Raw genomic sequence first — 13,452 nt, forward strand, 5'->3', positions numbered from 1 at the left:
AAAATCATAACCTTTCATAAGTTCAAGCCATCTCCCATGCCTCATATTCGACGCTTCTCATCAAATAAATATTTCAAACACTTTTGATCACTGAACACTCCGAATTTGGATCCAAATAGATAGTGCCTCCAAATCTTCAACATGAATACCACTGTTGTCAACTCAAGATCATGAGTAGGGTAATTCCTTTCATGAAATCTCAACTGTCTTTAAGCATAAGCCACAACCTGACCATTCTGCATTAACACACCTCTCAAACCCATCTTCGAAGCATCAAAATATATAACAAAGGACTCACTTGGATTTGGCAAAATCAAAACTGGAGCAGACATCAACTTCTTCTTGAGTTCTTTGAAACTCCTTTCACAATGCACATCCCAAACATAGGCTTGACCCTTTAGAGTCAACTAAGTTAACGATAATGCTACATTTGAAAACCTTTTAATGAACTTCCTGTAGTAACCATCCAATCCAAGAAAAACTTTTAATCTCAATGGCAGACTTCAGAATCTCCCATAGTAACACGATATCTATCTTTGATAGATCCACAACTATACCACCACTAGAATCACATGACCAAGGAAACTCACTCCCTTTAACCATAACTCTCATTTGGAAAAACTTTATGTACAAATGGTTCTCTTTCGCTGCCTATAATACAATTCTTAGATCACTCATAGCCTCATATTATCGTCCCTCTTCTTCACTAACAACACTGACACACCCCATAGAGAAACACTTGGTTAAACAAACTTCTTCTCAAGCAAATCTTCTAGTTGCTTCTTCAATTCCCCAAATCTGAGGTAGACACCCTATAAGGAGTCGTCGACACCGGACTAGTACCAAGTACTAAGTCTATAGAAAAGTCCACTTCGTACTCTGAAGGCAAATAACTGATGTCTTCAGGAAACACTTCATGAAACTCACACACTCTAGGAAGATCACGAACAACTCCCTGTCCTCTAGCTTCCAACGAAGCTAACATCACAAACACTTACGCCATATCCTTCAAGGACTCTCTTACTTGCTTAGCTGATACATATGTCAACTCTTTACCTCTATCGTATTCAAATTCACACTTTGGAGGCAAGTCGTAGGTATCTTCAGGAAAACATCGGGAATCACACACCACTGGCATAACACTAGTTGTCACATTTCTCTCTACTCTCTGAGAAACAACATTAACAATACCTTATCATTTTCCCCAAAGATTTCCTAACTTGACCGATAGACAGGAATCTCGAATCTACAACATCTTCAGTGTTAGGAATAACATAACTTTACCATCGCCTGAGCTCTTGCAATCAGCGACACACTACACCAACTTATTAAAACAATTGGTAAACACTTGGTTTAACTCCAACCAATTAATTCCACGAATAACGTCAACTTGTTCCAACAAAATACAAACCATACACATCCTCAAGGAACACGTCAGGATACTCAACACAACATTGGCTCATCTATGGCCAAAACATTACCTTCCCCTCTCACAAGGAAGCGACCAATGAGAACAACCGACCATATTCCCTCAAGGATCACACCATTTTTCTAACCAATACTATCCTCGAACCCGACCTCTCTTCAGGTTCAGGAAAAGCATAACATTCTTAAAACAGGTTAACTAGCCAACATTGCACTCTTGCATGCAACAAGATGATGTCCAAGCTCTATATAGTTGGAATATCCAAGAGAATCAAACGCTTCTCCCACACTTGTTTCATTCCAAACCTGCAAATGGAAAACAAAACAATCATCGACAGTGTTCTCACACACATGTCGCATACTAGGGAACCAACATAATTTAACAACCTGGCTGGACGGATCGACCTGCTCTGATACCACTAATGTAACACCCTAAACCCCACACATAATTTATCGTGTAAATTAAATATAAAAATAAAACCACGTAAGGTGTCACACATTCATAACACACATGGCCTGCTCCGTAACACAGGTTTCAAAAGTAAATTTCAATACACACATTTGTAATAAGGATGTTTACACGACATCCCACTTATCTGAATCATATTTGGGATGTTTACACGACATCCTTCTCATCTGATCGGTATTATATATTCACAAAATAAGACATTCATAACTTGTCCATGCAGTCTCACTTCCATTTTAAAGTATCATCGCAGCAGAATTATCATCATAATTATGGAAGATAAAGCAAGTAATAACATCTAGTCTCAACTTCAATTGTAACAAATAAATAATAGAATTATAATCAATCAACTCAACATCTTAAGAATTCTCAATAACAAAATTAGTCTTATGATTCAACATAATCAGACATAAGGAATAAAATAAACGTTTAACCTAACCCGGTGTTACATGATCAGAGCAAGGTATCATTAGTAAAAGAGACAAAATAAAGAAGTAATCCAAGATCTACCTTTCACTTACTTCAACAATACTGCTCTTGAGTATCTGCATGATGCCCATGTAAAGGCAACATTCAAACAGAAGGGGGGAGAATTCATTTCAATAATAACGATATAGAATGAAGAATAGAGTACAACATCTACACAATCATGCACAACAATATATCACATTCTTACATCCAAATCATAATCAACATCATACACGACAACATCTCAATTATCATCAACATCATACAAAACCATATCTCAGTTATCATTAACATCATATGCAACAACATCTCATCCCACAACACATCAACAACAACCAATGCAAATGCAACACTTATGCAATGTACTCCACACCGACTCAAAATGCACATGGTACCAAATATGAACACTCAGGTTCATCTCACTCCTTGATCCCCGTCATAGGATCGATTCCCTCTTGGAACCGGAGCACACCAAAATCGCTACCATCACCATAGGTAACGCTTCACTAATCCCCCATAATAGGAATTAGCTACTCACACTCGATCCATCACAATGGGATTGAGGCTCACCAAAACTAGTTACCATCAACATAGGTAACGCTTTACAAATCCCTCATAATAAAAATTACCTACTCGCACTCGATCCATCACAATGGGATTGAGGCTCACCAAAACTTGTTACCATCAACATATGTAACACTTCACTAATACGTCATAATAAAAATTAGATACTCGCACTCGATCCATCACCATAGAATCGAGGTTAACCAAAATTGGACTGAAGCCCGTACACCAAGATGCATGACTCTCAAATAACATGCATTAACACAACAAGGTTCACCTAAAGGATCCTCACACACATCTCATCATTTATGTATCACACCATTCATCATGCAACAACCAATTCATGTTACCACATGAATAATATCAACAAAATAGCAGTAACTCGTCAACATCTTAACATCATCGACATAACAACATAATTATCACACCATGATATTACAACAATGCAACGATTCATCAACCAAACATATAAACTAATACATTTATTAACATATTAGGCATGTGAATATTATTAAAACATATGAACAATCACTATCATGTTATAGGTCTGCTCGTTAGCTTTCTAACACTTCAAACAACATCAAAATCGAACTTACAGAGTAAAAGTTATGACCAAAATCGTCGGGATATGCCAACAATTCATTAATCGAATGTATGAACAAAAACTTCACCAACACAGTAGGCATAGGAATAATACTCAATCAATTCACTTATCACCATCGCATTATATCACTTAGAGTCAACTTTCTAATGCTTCAAACCCCAACCCAAAATGATTCACGAGTTGAAAGTTATGATCAAACCGTGCACAAATGCGTTACTAAAAAGTTGTTGTTTTCTAAAATTTCCAACACAATTTTCATCTTCTTCAACATCAAAAACGTCCATAAAATAATCATCAAAATTATTTTATCCCTGAAACAAAGTTATAGCCCTCTTTTTCATATATTCAACGCTTCAAACGGCACTCGATTTGGATTTACGAATCAAAAGTTATGGCCAAAATAATTTCGACCGAAAAACATAAAAAAAAAAGGCTTCTGCGCTGAGCGCGATCGGGACGGACAAAATGCAGAATTTTATGCGTTTTTCAACGTTGGAGGCCTTCCGGACCTCCGATTTCGATTCCGTAAAAAGCCAAACGCTCAGAATATTACAACTCATGCAATACTCTAATTATATAAAGTTAATTTACAGTTTTAACACAATTAAATCATTTAATCACAATTTTAAGATTATGCTTCAAACCTTCGAATCACCAACTTGCCCCAAACTTTATTATCTCACATTCCTTCCTCCCACTAACTTTCTCAATTTCTCCTATTTGCCCCAATTATTCTATCTTCATCAATTATATTAATAAAAATAAATAAAATTTTTTTTTTTAATTATCAAAATAATTCTAAATTATTCTACTTACTTATATCATCCCTCTATACCCCTAACTCAAGGATACATACTCCGCCAACACCCAACCATTAAATAAATCATCAAAATCAATAATTCAAACAATTAAAATATAATAAAATATTTAATAAAAAAGCGGGGTGTTACAAGTTGTCTTTAACCGCCGTGGCAAGTATCGCAGATAGACAATAAGGACAATTTTTTCACAAGCTCACAATATATGTGTTGCAAAATGAATAATTTCTTGTAACAAATCCAAACATTTGTCTTATGGAGTAGGTATCAACATACTGATGTATATTATAACATAGCATTTAATCATAGCATTACCATTTCAACATAGCAGCAACAATATAGTAGAAGCAGCATATCATGTCAATGCACCATCAGTCCAACATAGTAGATTAACACCAAGGAAAACCAAGTTTAGTACATACAAAAGCTACATCAGGGATTTAACATCAGTTCATGACAACCATATTCAACAACATTGCCAGCCCCCTGCATTGCATCACAAGTCAGCAATAATTCAATGGACAACAACAACAAACATTTGCAACACCACAACAATTCAAGAAATGTATAATGATAGTCAACATTGATGCATAACATTCCTACAAATTCTGCATCCAAGACAACAACTTGTAGCATCACTATCAGGTATCAGTGCAAAGCTAAGTCAGTACACGGGTGCTAATGGTTGAAGCAGGCATTGAACATAGCAAACATCCACCTGTAGTAGAACACAACCAAGCTTTTAGATATGCATTAATGAGGTTACATGCTTTGATTCAACATAATTAACATAGTCCTTGCTGCTAACAATCATGTGCATACTAACTATTAAACTCCTTCCTACTAAATGCATAAACATCAGCTCACAATCATGCATTTGAGTTCCATGACTCTAGCATAACAGTCATTTTTGCATAAGAGCTAATAGTAGTAAGGCCAAGCAGTTAATACATAACATCCATTTTTGTATCATGACGCAAACATACTAACTTCATATTCACACATGACCTTGCATTTCGAAACTAACTCACTTATTAATTAATGCCTAATTAGTATATTGTGAATACATTAATAGCTTTGCAACATCAGGTAGCTACATAAGCAGGAACATTAGCATTTCAGTCCATCAACTAAGATATCACACAAAGAAGTGAAAACATATAACATCATGACAACAACAGGGTAACCCAAGCATCATAGCAGCAGGGCATTAGGCTAGCTACTAACATCAGTGAAGTAACATACACTAAAAGAGTTTTTTGCACAACAATTTCGCACATTTAACCTCATTCACATTTTACTTCATAACAAGTTTAGGACTAAACATAACTCTTTTTTGGTTTAGCTTTGTTTAACAAACATAGCTAACAAACTCCTTAAGTTCACTGACACCAATTAAATTGAATTCACACTAACCTCTTTTAATTGAAATAAGAGGGCTCAAAGAGAAATCCCATAACATATTGGTAACAAAATAACTGTAACTAATTTCCTATGCAATTCCAATTAATAACCAACTGACCTAACTCAAACTAACTTGCCTTAGCATCTGTAACACCCCAATTCTACCCGTCGTAAATTCAATTAAAAATCAGAGTAAACAAATTTCACACAAAATTGAGGCATCACATATATCATTTCATCAACATTTAAACAAATTACACAACACGGTAATTGTGCAAGGATCCACTTAGTCCTTGTTAAATAATAAACAACACTGTATATGGATTCACCTAGTCCATATAGCAGCAATACACAAAACATCGCAACGGAAATCATTTAGATAATTAAGTTGAGTCGTACATTTACACATTCAAAAGAAAACAAGCAAACAAATGCCCATCACAACTATCATATACAATGATATACAAAAGGGCATTGTTACTATCAAAATCATGAAAAGCGTTCATTAACCCCTGAGTGTTACAATCCTAATCAGAGCAATGACGCCAAAAGTGTGCTACCACTATCCTCCTCTCAACGCGGAGCACCTGCATGTTACCAATATAAAGGTAACGGCCAACAACAAAAGGGTGAGATACTCAAATCATATAATCAAGATAATGATAAGCAATATATAAGTAAATTCGGAAAGTTAGAAATATTGTTACCACATCGCACAATCCTTCACTTGAATGCTTATGTATTTAATCATAAACAAAGTCAATAATCATCCACAACATCAATGTTACATCATAGCATCTCATCACTTTAACATTTCATCAATCCATCATAAAACATTACGATTCATCGCATCATCGCAAAATATCACCGCACATCATAAACCGTCACATAACAACAATTATCACAAAATGCGGAAATAAACATAACCAACATATGTGACTCAACTATGCAAATGTTATGCGGTACCGACTCGTCGCTTTGCCATCAAGGCCAAGGTTTTATGCCCACTTCGCTTTTGCCAAAAGGCCACGTCGATATTGCCAAAAGGCCACGTCGCTTATGCAAATGTATGTGACTCCATGATAAATGATACACATACACCAAAATCATCATCGCATCAACATAACTCATCATAATGGCCGAAGCCCACGTCGCTATTGCCATTTAGGCCACGTCGCCATTCACATGCATAAAAGCATTCACACAACATCATCTTCACCAACATTCATACATATGTTTATATATAAAACAAATGAGAATATTCATCACAATCAATTGTTTCATCATACAATCTCTTAGGTAATTCAACCTCATGCAATGTTTATTTACATCGCACACCTACACACTATAGTTAAGTGGTATTCCTCATTAATCAAATAGGCTTCCTACTATATCAATTATTAATCACTTTTCCAAAATAATCACTTATTAAAATAAGCCCTTATAATGGCCTATAAACATCAACAACATGTAGAAAATTTCATAAGCTTCGCAACGCTTCGAACGGGGACCAAAACGGAGTTACGGTTCAAAAGTTATGACTTTTTGAAGTTTACAAAAGAATTCTGTTTTCAACTCACTTGGCGCCGCGAACTCTCTTTCGCGCCGCGAATTTAGCAGGAAACATAGAAAATGCGTTTTTGACCGTTAAATACCTTTCGGACCTCCGATTTCGATTCCGTAAAAAGTCTCATTCTCAGAATTCAATGAACTACAATATTTTCAATATTACAAAGCCATTCTAACCACAATTTAACTTTTATTTCATCATTTTAAACATCATTCAATTAATTTCCAACACTTCCTAAATTCACAATTTGTGAAATTACTCATACTTTGATTCATCAACACAATAGCATATTTTTCATAACATACATCAACCCCAAACCATCAACAACAACAACAACACACAATGTTATTTATCATTCTTCTAAACCTAACCCTAACATTTTGCAAAGAATTGATACATGTTCAATAATCACAAACAATCAACACTACATCAAGAACACAAACAACATTTTCAAAGTAAGGAATCCAATCACAACATCAAAACCCAACAATATCCTCTAACAACCATTACCCACATAAAACCCATCATTTTCATAATTATAGGAAATAATAACTCACACCCCTACCTTAGAGATGATGATTGAGTTACTCTATAGTATTCTAGCAAGCTTGGGTTGATCAAGATGATGCTTTTCTTCTCCAATTTCCTCTTCCTCCTCCAAACCCTAACTTTTCTCTCTTTTCTTCTCTTTTCTCCTCCTTCTCTCTACTTCTTTCTATTTCTCTTCTTTCTATTTCTATTCTATTTCTATTCTTTGTTTTAATTAAATAAAAACTAACTAATGGGCTTAATTGTTACACCTCCCTTAATTACTATATACACCACTAGGCCCAATAGCTATTATACCACAATTCTCATAATTAAACTCTAATAATATATTAACACACAATAAAATATTTTACCGAAATAATTATAAATCAAACATTATAAAAATAATAATAATAACACTTAATAAAAATCGGGGCGTTACAACTCTCCCCCACTTAAATATTTCCGTCCTCGAAAATTACCTCATTCGAATAACTCGGGGTAGGAGTCGCGCATCCTGTTCTCCAATTCCCATGTCGTGCTTTCTCCGACTGCACCAATCCAAATAACCTTCACCAAATCAATTTCCTTTCCCCGTAGGGACTTCGTCTCACAACCTTCGATCCTCAAAGGCATCGTCTCAATCGTAAGGTTATCGCGCACTTGAATATCATCCATTTGAATCACATGAGACGGATCCGGAATATAATTCCTAAGTTGAGACACATGGAACACGTCATACAAATTCGAGAGGTTTGGCGGTAACACCACTCTATAAGCAACTTTTCCCACTCTACTCGTAATTTGATACAGTCCAATCAAACGAGGAGTCAACTTCTTAGCTTTCAATGCTCGTCCAACACCGGTCGTAGGTGTGACTCTTAGAAACACATGATCACCCTCTTGAAATTCCAAATCCTTTCTCCTCTTATCATGTTAACTCTTTTGCCTACTTTGAGAAATCTTCATCTTATCCCGAATCATCTTAACCGTCTTGGTAGTTTCTCGAACAATCTCGGGTCCAAGTACCACACTTTCACCAGATTCATGCCAACACAACGGAGTCCTACACCTCCGCCCATACAAAGCTTCAAAAGGCGCCATTCCAATACTTGAATGATAACTATTGTTGTAAGTAAACTCCACCAATGGAAGGTGAGTATCTCATGAACCTCCTTGTTCAAGAATACACGCCCTTAACAAATCTTCCAAGGATTGGATAGTCCTCTCCGTTTGACCATCCGTCTGAGGATGATACGCCGAACTCAACCTTAACTTGGAACCTAAAGCTTCTTGCAAACTCTTCCAAAATTCTGAAGTGAACCTCGGATCTCTATCCGAAACAATACAAAGATGAACATCGTGCAGCTTCACAATAACATTGGTATAAATCTCCACCAACTTCGACACCGGATAACTTATGTTAATAGGAATAAAGTGAGCCGACTTCGTAAGCCTATCAACAATCACCCAAATAGCATCACATCCTCTAGATGTATTCAGTAAACCCGTCACAAAGTCCATGGAAATTCTATCCCACTTCCACTCAGGAATTTCTAACGGTTGCATCAACCCCGCAGGTTTCTGATGCTCAACCTTTGATTTCTGGCAAGTCAAGCACGCATACACGAACTGAGCTACTTCACGCTTCATTCCCGACCACCAAAATAATCTTTTCAAATCTTGGTACATCTTAGTCGCTCCAGGATGAATACTCAAATTACTCCTATGGCTTTCTTCTAAGATCATCCTTTTTAAATCCACATCATCGGGAACACAAATCCTATCACGAAACCTCAACACACCTTGTGCATCCAATTTGAAATCCTCATTCTCAGATTGTCCGAGTCCAATGATCACATCAACAAGTTTCATATCCAACTTCTAAGCCTCTCTAATGCTATCAAGAAAATCATTGTTAATCTTTAACATACCCAAAATCACACTTCTTGGTGTCACCTCGATCACTAAGCTCATATCTCGGAATTTCTCAATCAACTCCAACTCTTTCATCCTCAAGGTCGACATATGCAAAGTCTTCCTACTTAGAGCATCGGCCACCACATTCGCTTTTCCCGGATGGTAGTTCAACCCAAAGTCATAATCCTTTAGCAATTCCAGCCATCTTGTCTCATGTTCAGCTCTTTTTGATCAAACAAATACTTCAAGCTTTTATGGTCACTAAAGACTTCAAATCTAGATCCATAAAGGTAATGCCTCCAAATTTTCAAAACAAACACAACTACCGCAAGCTCCAAATCATGCGTAGGGTAGTTCTTCTCATGAATCCTCAATTGTCTAGAAGCATAAGCAACCACCTTACCGTTCTGCATAAGCACACCTCCTAATCCCATCTTCGAAGCATCGCAATAAACCACAAACGGTTCCTCGGGATTTGGCAAAATCAAAATCGGAGTCGTTGTCAACCTTTTCTTCAACTCAAGGAAACTTTCTTCGCATCGGACATCCCACACAAAAGCAGCACCCTTACAAGTTAACTTAGTCAAAGGAAGTGCCAACTTAGAAAAGCCTTCTATAAACCTCCTATAGCAACCTGCCAAGCCTAGGAAACTTCTTATCTCGGTAACTGACGTAGGAGCTTCCCATTGCAACACCGCATCAATCTTCGATGGATCAACCGTAATTCCATCACCGGAAACAACATGACCAAGAAAGCTAACTTCTCTCAACCAAAACTCACACTTAGACAACTTAGCATACAATCTCTTCTCTTTCAACACTTGCAAAACAATACGCAAATGTTCCACATGCTCTTCCTCCGACTTAGAATAAACCAAAATGTCGTCTATGAACACCACCACAAATTGATCCAAATAAGGATGGAAAATGCGATTCATGTACTCCATGAATACTCCCGGCGCATTAGTAACGCCGAAAGGCATCACCGTGTACTCGTAGTGTCCATAACGAGTCCTGAAAGCAGTTTTCTGAGTGTCCTCATCTTTCACCTTAATTTGATGGTAGCCCGACCTTAGATCAATCTTACTGAAAATACGAGCACCCACTAAACGATCCATCAAGTCATCGATCCTTGGGAGTGGATACCTATTATTAATCGTCACCTTATTCAATTGTCTATAATCAATACAAAGTCGCATGCTTCCGTCTTTTTTTTTTCACCAGCAAAATTGGAGCTCCCCAAGGTGATACACTAGGTCTCACAAACTTCCTTTCAAGCAAATCCTCTAGCTGACTCTTCAGTTCAGCCAACTCTGATGCTGACATCCTATACGGCGCCATAGAGATGGGTCTAGTACCAGGTACAAGGTCAATAGTGAACTCAACTTCTCTTTCTGGCGGTGCACTAGGAATCTCATCGGGGAAAACTTCAGGGAAATTGCACACCACCGGCAAGTTCACAATTACAGCCTGACTCTCCACAGACAAGCTTGCCATCAACAAGAACACCAACGCGTCTTCTTCTATGAACTCCTTCAATTGTTTCTTGGATAACAATTCTGTTCTTCCCTCTTCTTCGGCAGAAGAAAACCTCACAGTGTTGTTGTAGCAATTAATATGAACATAGTTGGATTTCAACCAGTCCATACCCAATACTACATCCAACCCGACAAGCGGTAAACAAACAAGATCAACTACAAAATCTTTACCAAATATTGACAAGGGGCAACTCTTACACACAAGAGACGTAGATACCGTTCCCTTAGCGGGAACCTCAACAATCATATCTCTACCCAAGGAAGACAAAGAAATACCCAATCTTTCAACACAATCCGCAGCAACAAAACAGTGTGTGGCACCGGTATCAATAATAGTAATTAAAGGAATGCTATTAATGAAACAAGTACCTCGAACAAGTCCATCTTCATTTGTAGTCTGAGTTCCCGACAAAGCAAACACTTTACCACTCTCTTGTCCCCTCTTTGGCTTCTGACATTTAGCACTGATATGTCCTCCTTCCCCACAGTTAAAGCAAACAACATCCTTCTGCTTACAATCACGAGCCGCATGTCCCGGTATACCACAACGGAAACATCTCGTTTCACCAAGCCTACACACATTACTCTTGTGACCCGACTTTCCACACTTGAAACAGATAACATTAGCAGGAGCATCTCCCCCACTTGTTCTTCGACCCGGAATCACTTTCTGTTTCCCTTTTCCAACCGGAGTTTCATATGGCTTACCACGGCTGTGTTGGCCCCTTCCTCTCTTCTCAGACAAGATCTTATAGTGTGTATTGTTGTCCTCTTCAAAGATTCTACAACTATCAATCAGATCCGCAAAGACGTGAATCTTTTGATATCCCACAGCTTTCTTAATTTCCGGATGCAATCCATTTTCAAACTTGATGCACTTAGAGAATTCGGCATTGGCTCCATCATAGTGATGATAGAACTTAGCCAATTCAGTGAACTTAGCAGCATACTCCGTGACTGACAAGTTCCCTTGCTTCAACTCGAGGAATTCAATCTCTTTCTTTCCTCGCACATCTTCTGGATAATACTTCCTCAGAAATTCTCTACGAAACACTTCCCGAGTAATCTCCTCGCCCGCAGTTTCCAACCTTAGACGAGTGTCCACCCACCAATCATCGACTTCACCTGACAGCTTATGAGTTCCATAACGGATCTTTTGCACAAGAGTGCAATCCATCACTCTGAAGATTCTTTCAATCTCCTTCAACCAAGCCAAGGCTCCTTCAGGATCATACCTACCCAGAAAAGTAGGCGGGTTCTCCCTCTGAAACGTTGCCAGACTACGAGACCCCACGTTCTCGTCAGCATTGGGTGGGTTCTGGAACGCCTGAGCCATTGCCTGCATAGCTGCAGCAAGAGCCTCATCATTCCTCCCAGCGTTTCTTCCGGCCATCTTACACTTCTACAAACAAGTATTAACAACAAATTAACAACACAAGGTCGTTAAACAACAAAAGACTCAACTAAGTGGTCGGATGGACCGACCTGCTCTGATACCACTAATGTAACACCCCAATTCTACCCGTCGTAAATTCAATTAAAAATCAGAGTAAACAAATTTCACACAAAATTGAGGCATCACATATATCATTTCATCAACACTTAAACAAATTACACAACACGGCAATTGTGCAAGGATCCACTTAGTCCTTGTTAAATAATAAACAACACTGTATATGGATTCACCTAGTCCATATAGCAGCAATACACAAAACATCGCAACGGAAATCATTTAGATAATTAAGTTGAGTCGTACATTTACACATTCAAAAGAAAACAAGCAAACAAATGCCCATCACAACTATCATATATAATGATATACAAAAGGGCATTGTTACTATCAAAATCATGAAAAGCGTTCATTAACCCCTGAGTGTTACAATCCTAATCAGAGCAATGACGCCAAAAGTGTGCTACCACTATCCTCCTCTCAACGCGGAGCACCTGCACGTTACCAATATAAAGGTAACGGCCAACAACAAAAGGGTGAGATACTCAATTCATATAATCAAGATAATGATAAGCAATATATAAGTAAATTCGGAAAGTTAGAAATATTGTTACCACATCGCACAATCCTTCACTTGAATGCTTATGTATTTAATCATAAACAAAGTCAATAATCATCCACAACATCAATGTTACAT

General features: G+C 37.6%; 1 protein-coding gene across 1 annotated transcript; it reads right to left on the minus strand.

Annotated features, from left to right (window-relative positions):
• Positions 1-10,949: 10,949 nt before the first annotated feature.
• LOC127137174 (uncharacterized) lies at positions 10,950-12,698 on the minus strand. Its single transcript, XM_051063659.1, has one exon. It carries the CDS (start codon positions 12,696-12,698, stop codon positions 10,950-10,952), a length of 1,749 nt encoding a protein of 582 aa, XP_050919616.1.
• Between the last annotated feature and the right edge of the window lie 754 nt (positions 12,699-13,452).

This window comes from Lathyrus oleraceus, chromosome 4 (assembly GCF_024323335.1).
Source record: "Lathyrus oleraceus cultivar Zhongwan6 chromosome 4, CAAS_Psat_ZW6_1.0, whole genome shotgun sequence".
Taxonomy (NCBI): Eukaryota; Viridiplantae; Streptophyta; class Magnoliopsida; order Fabales; family Fabaceae; genus Lathyrus; species Lathyrus oleraceus.

Bases quoted from the DNA above. Each gene is read 5' to 3' on its own strand.
- LOC127137174 (XM_051063659.1), bottom strand. From the start codon at position 12,698: ATGGCCGGAAGAAACGCTGGGAGGAATGATGAGGCTCTTGCTGCAGCT.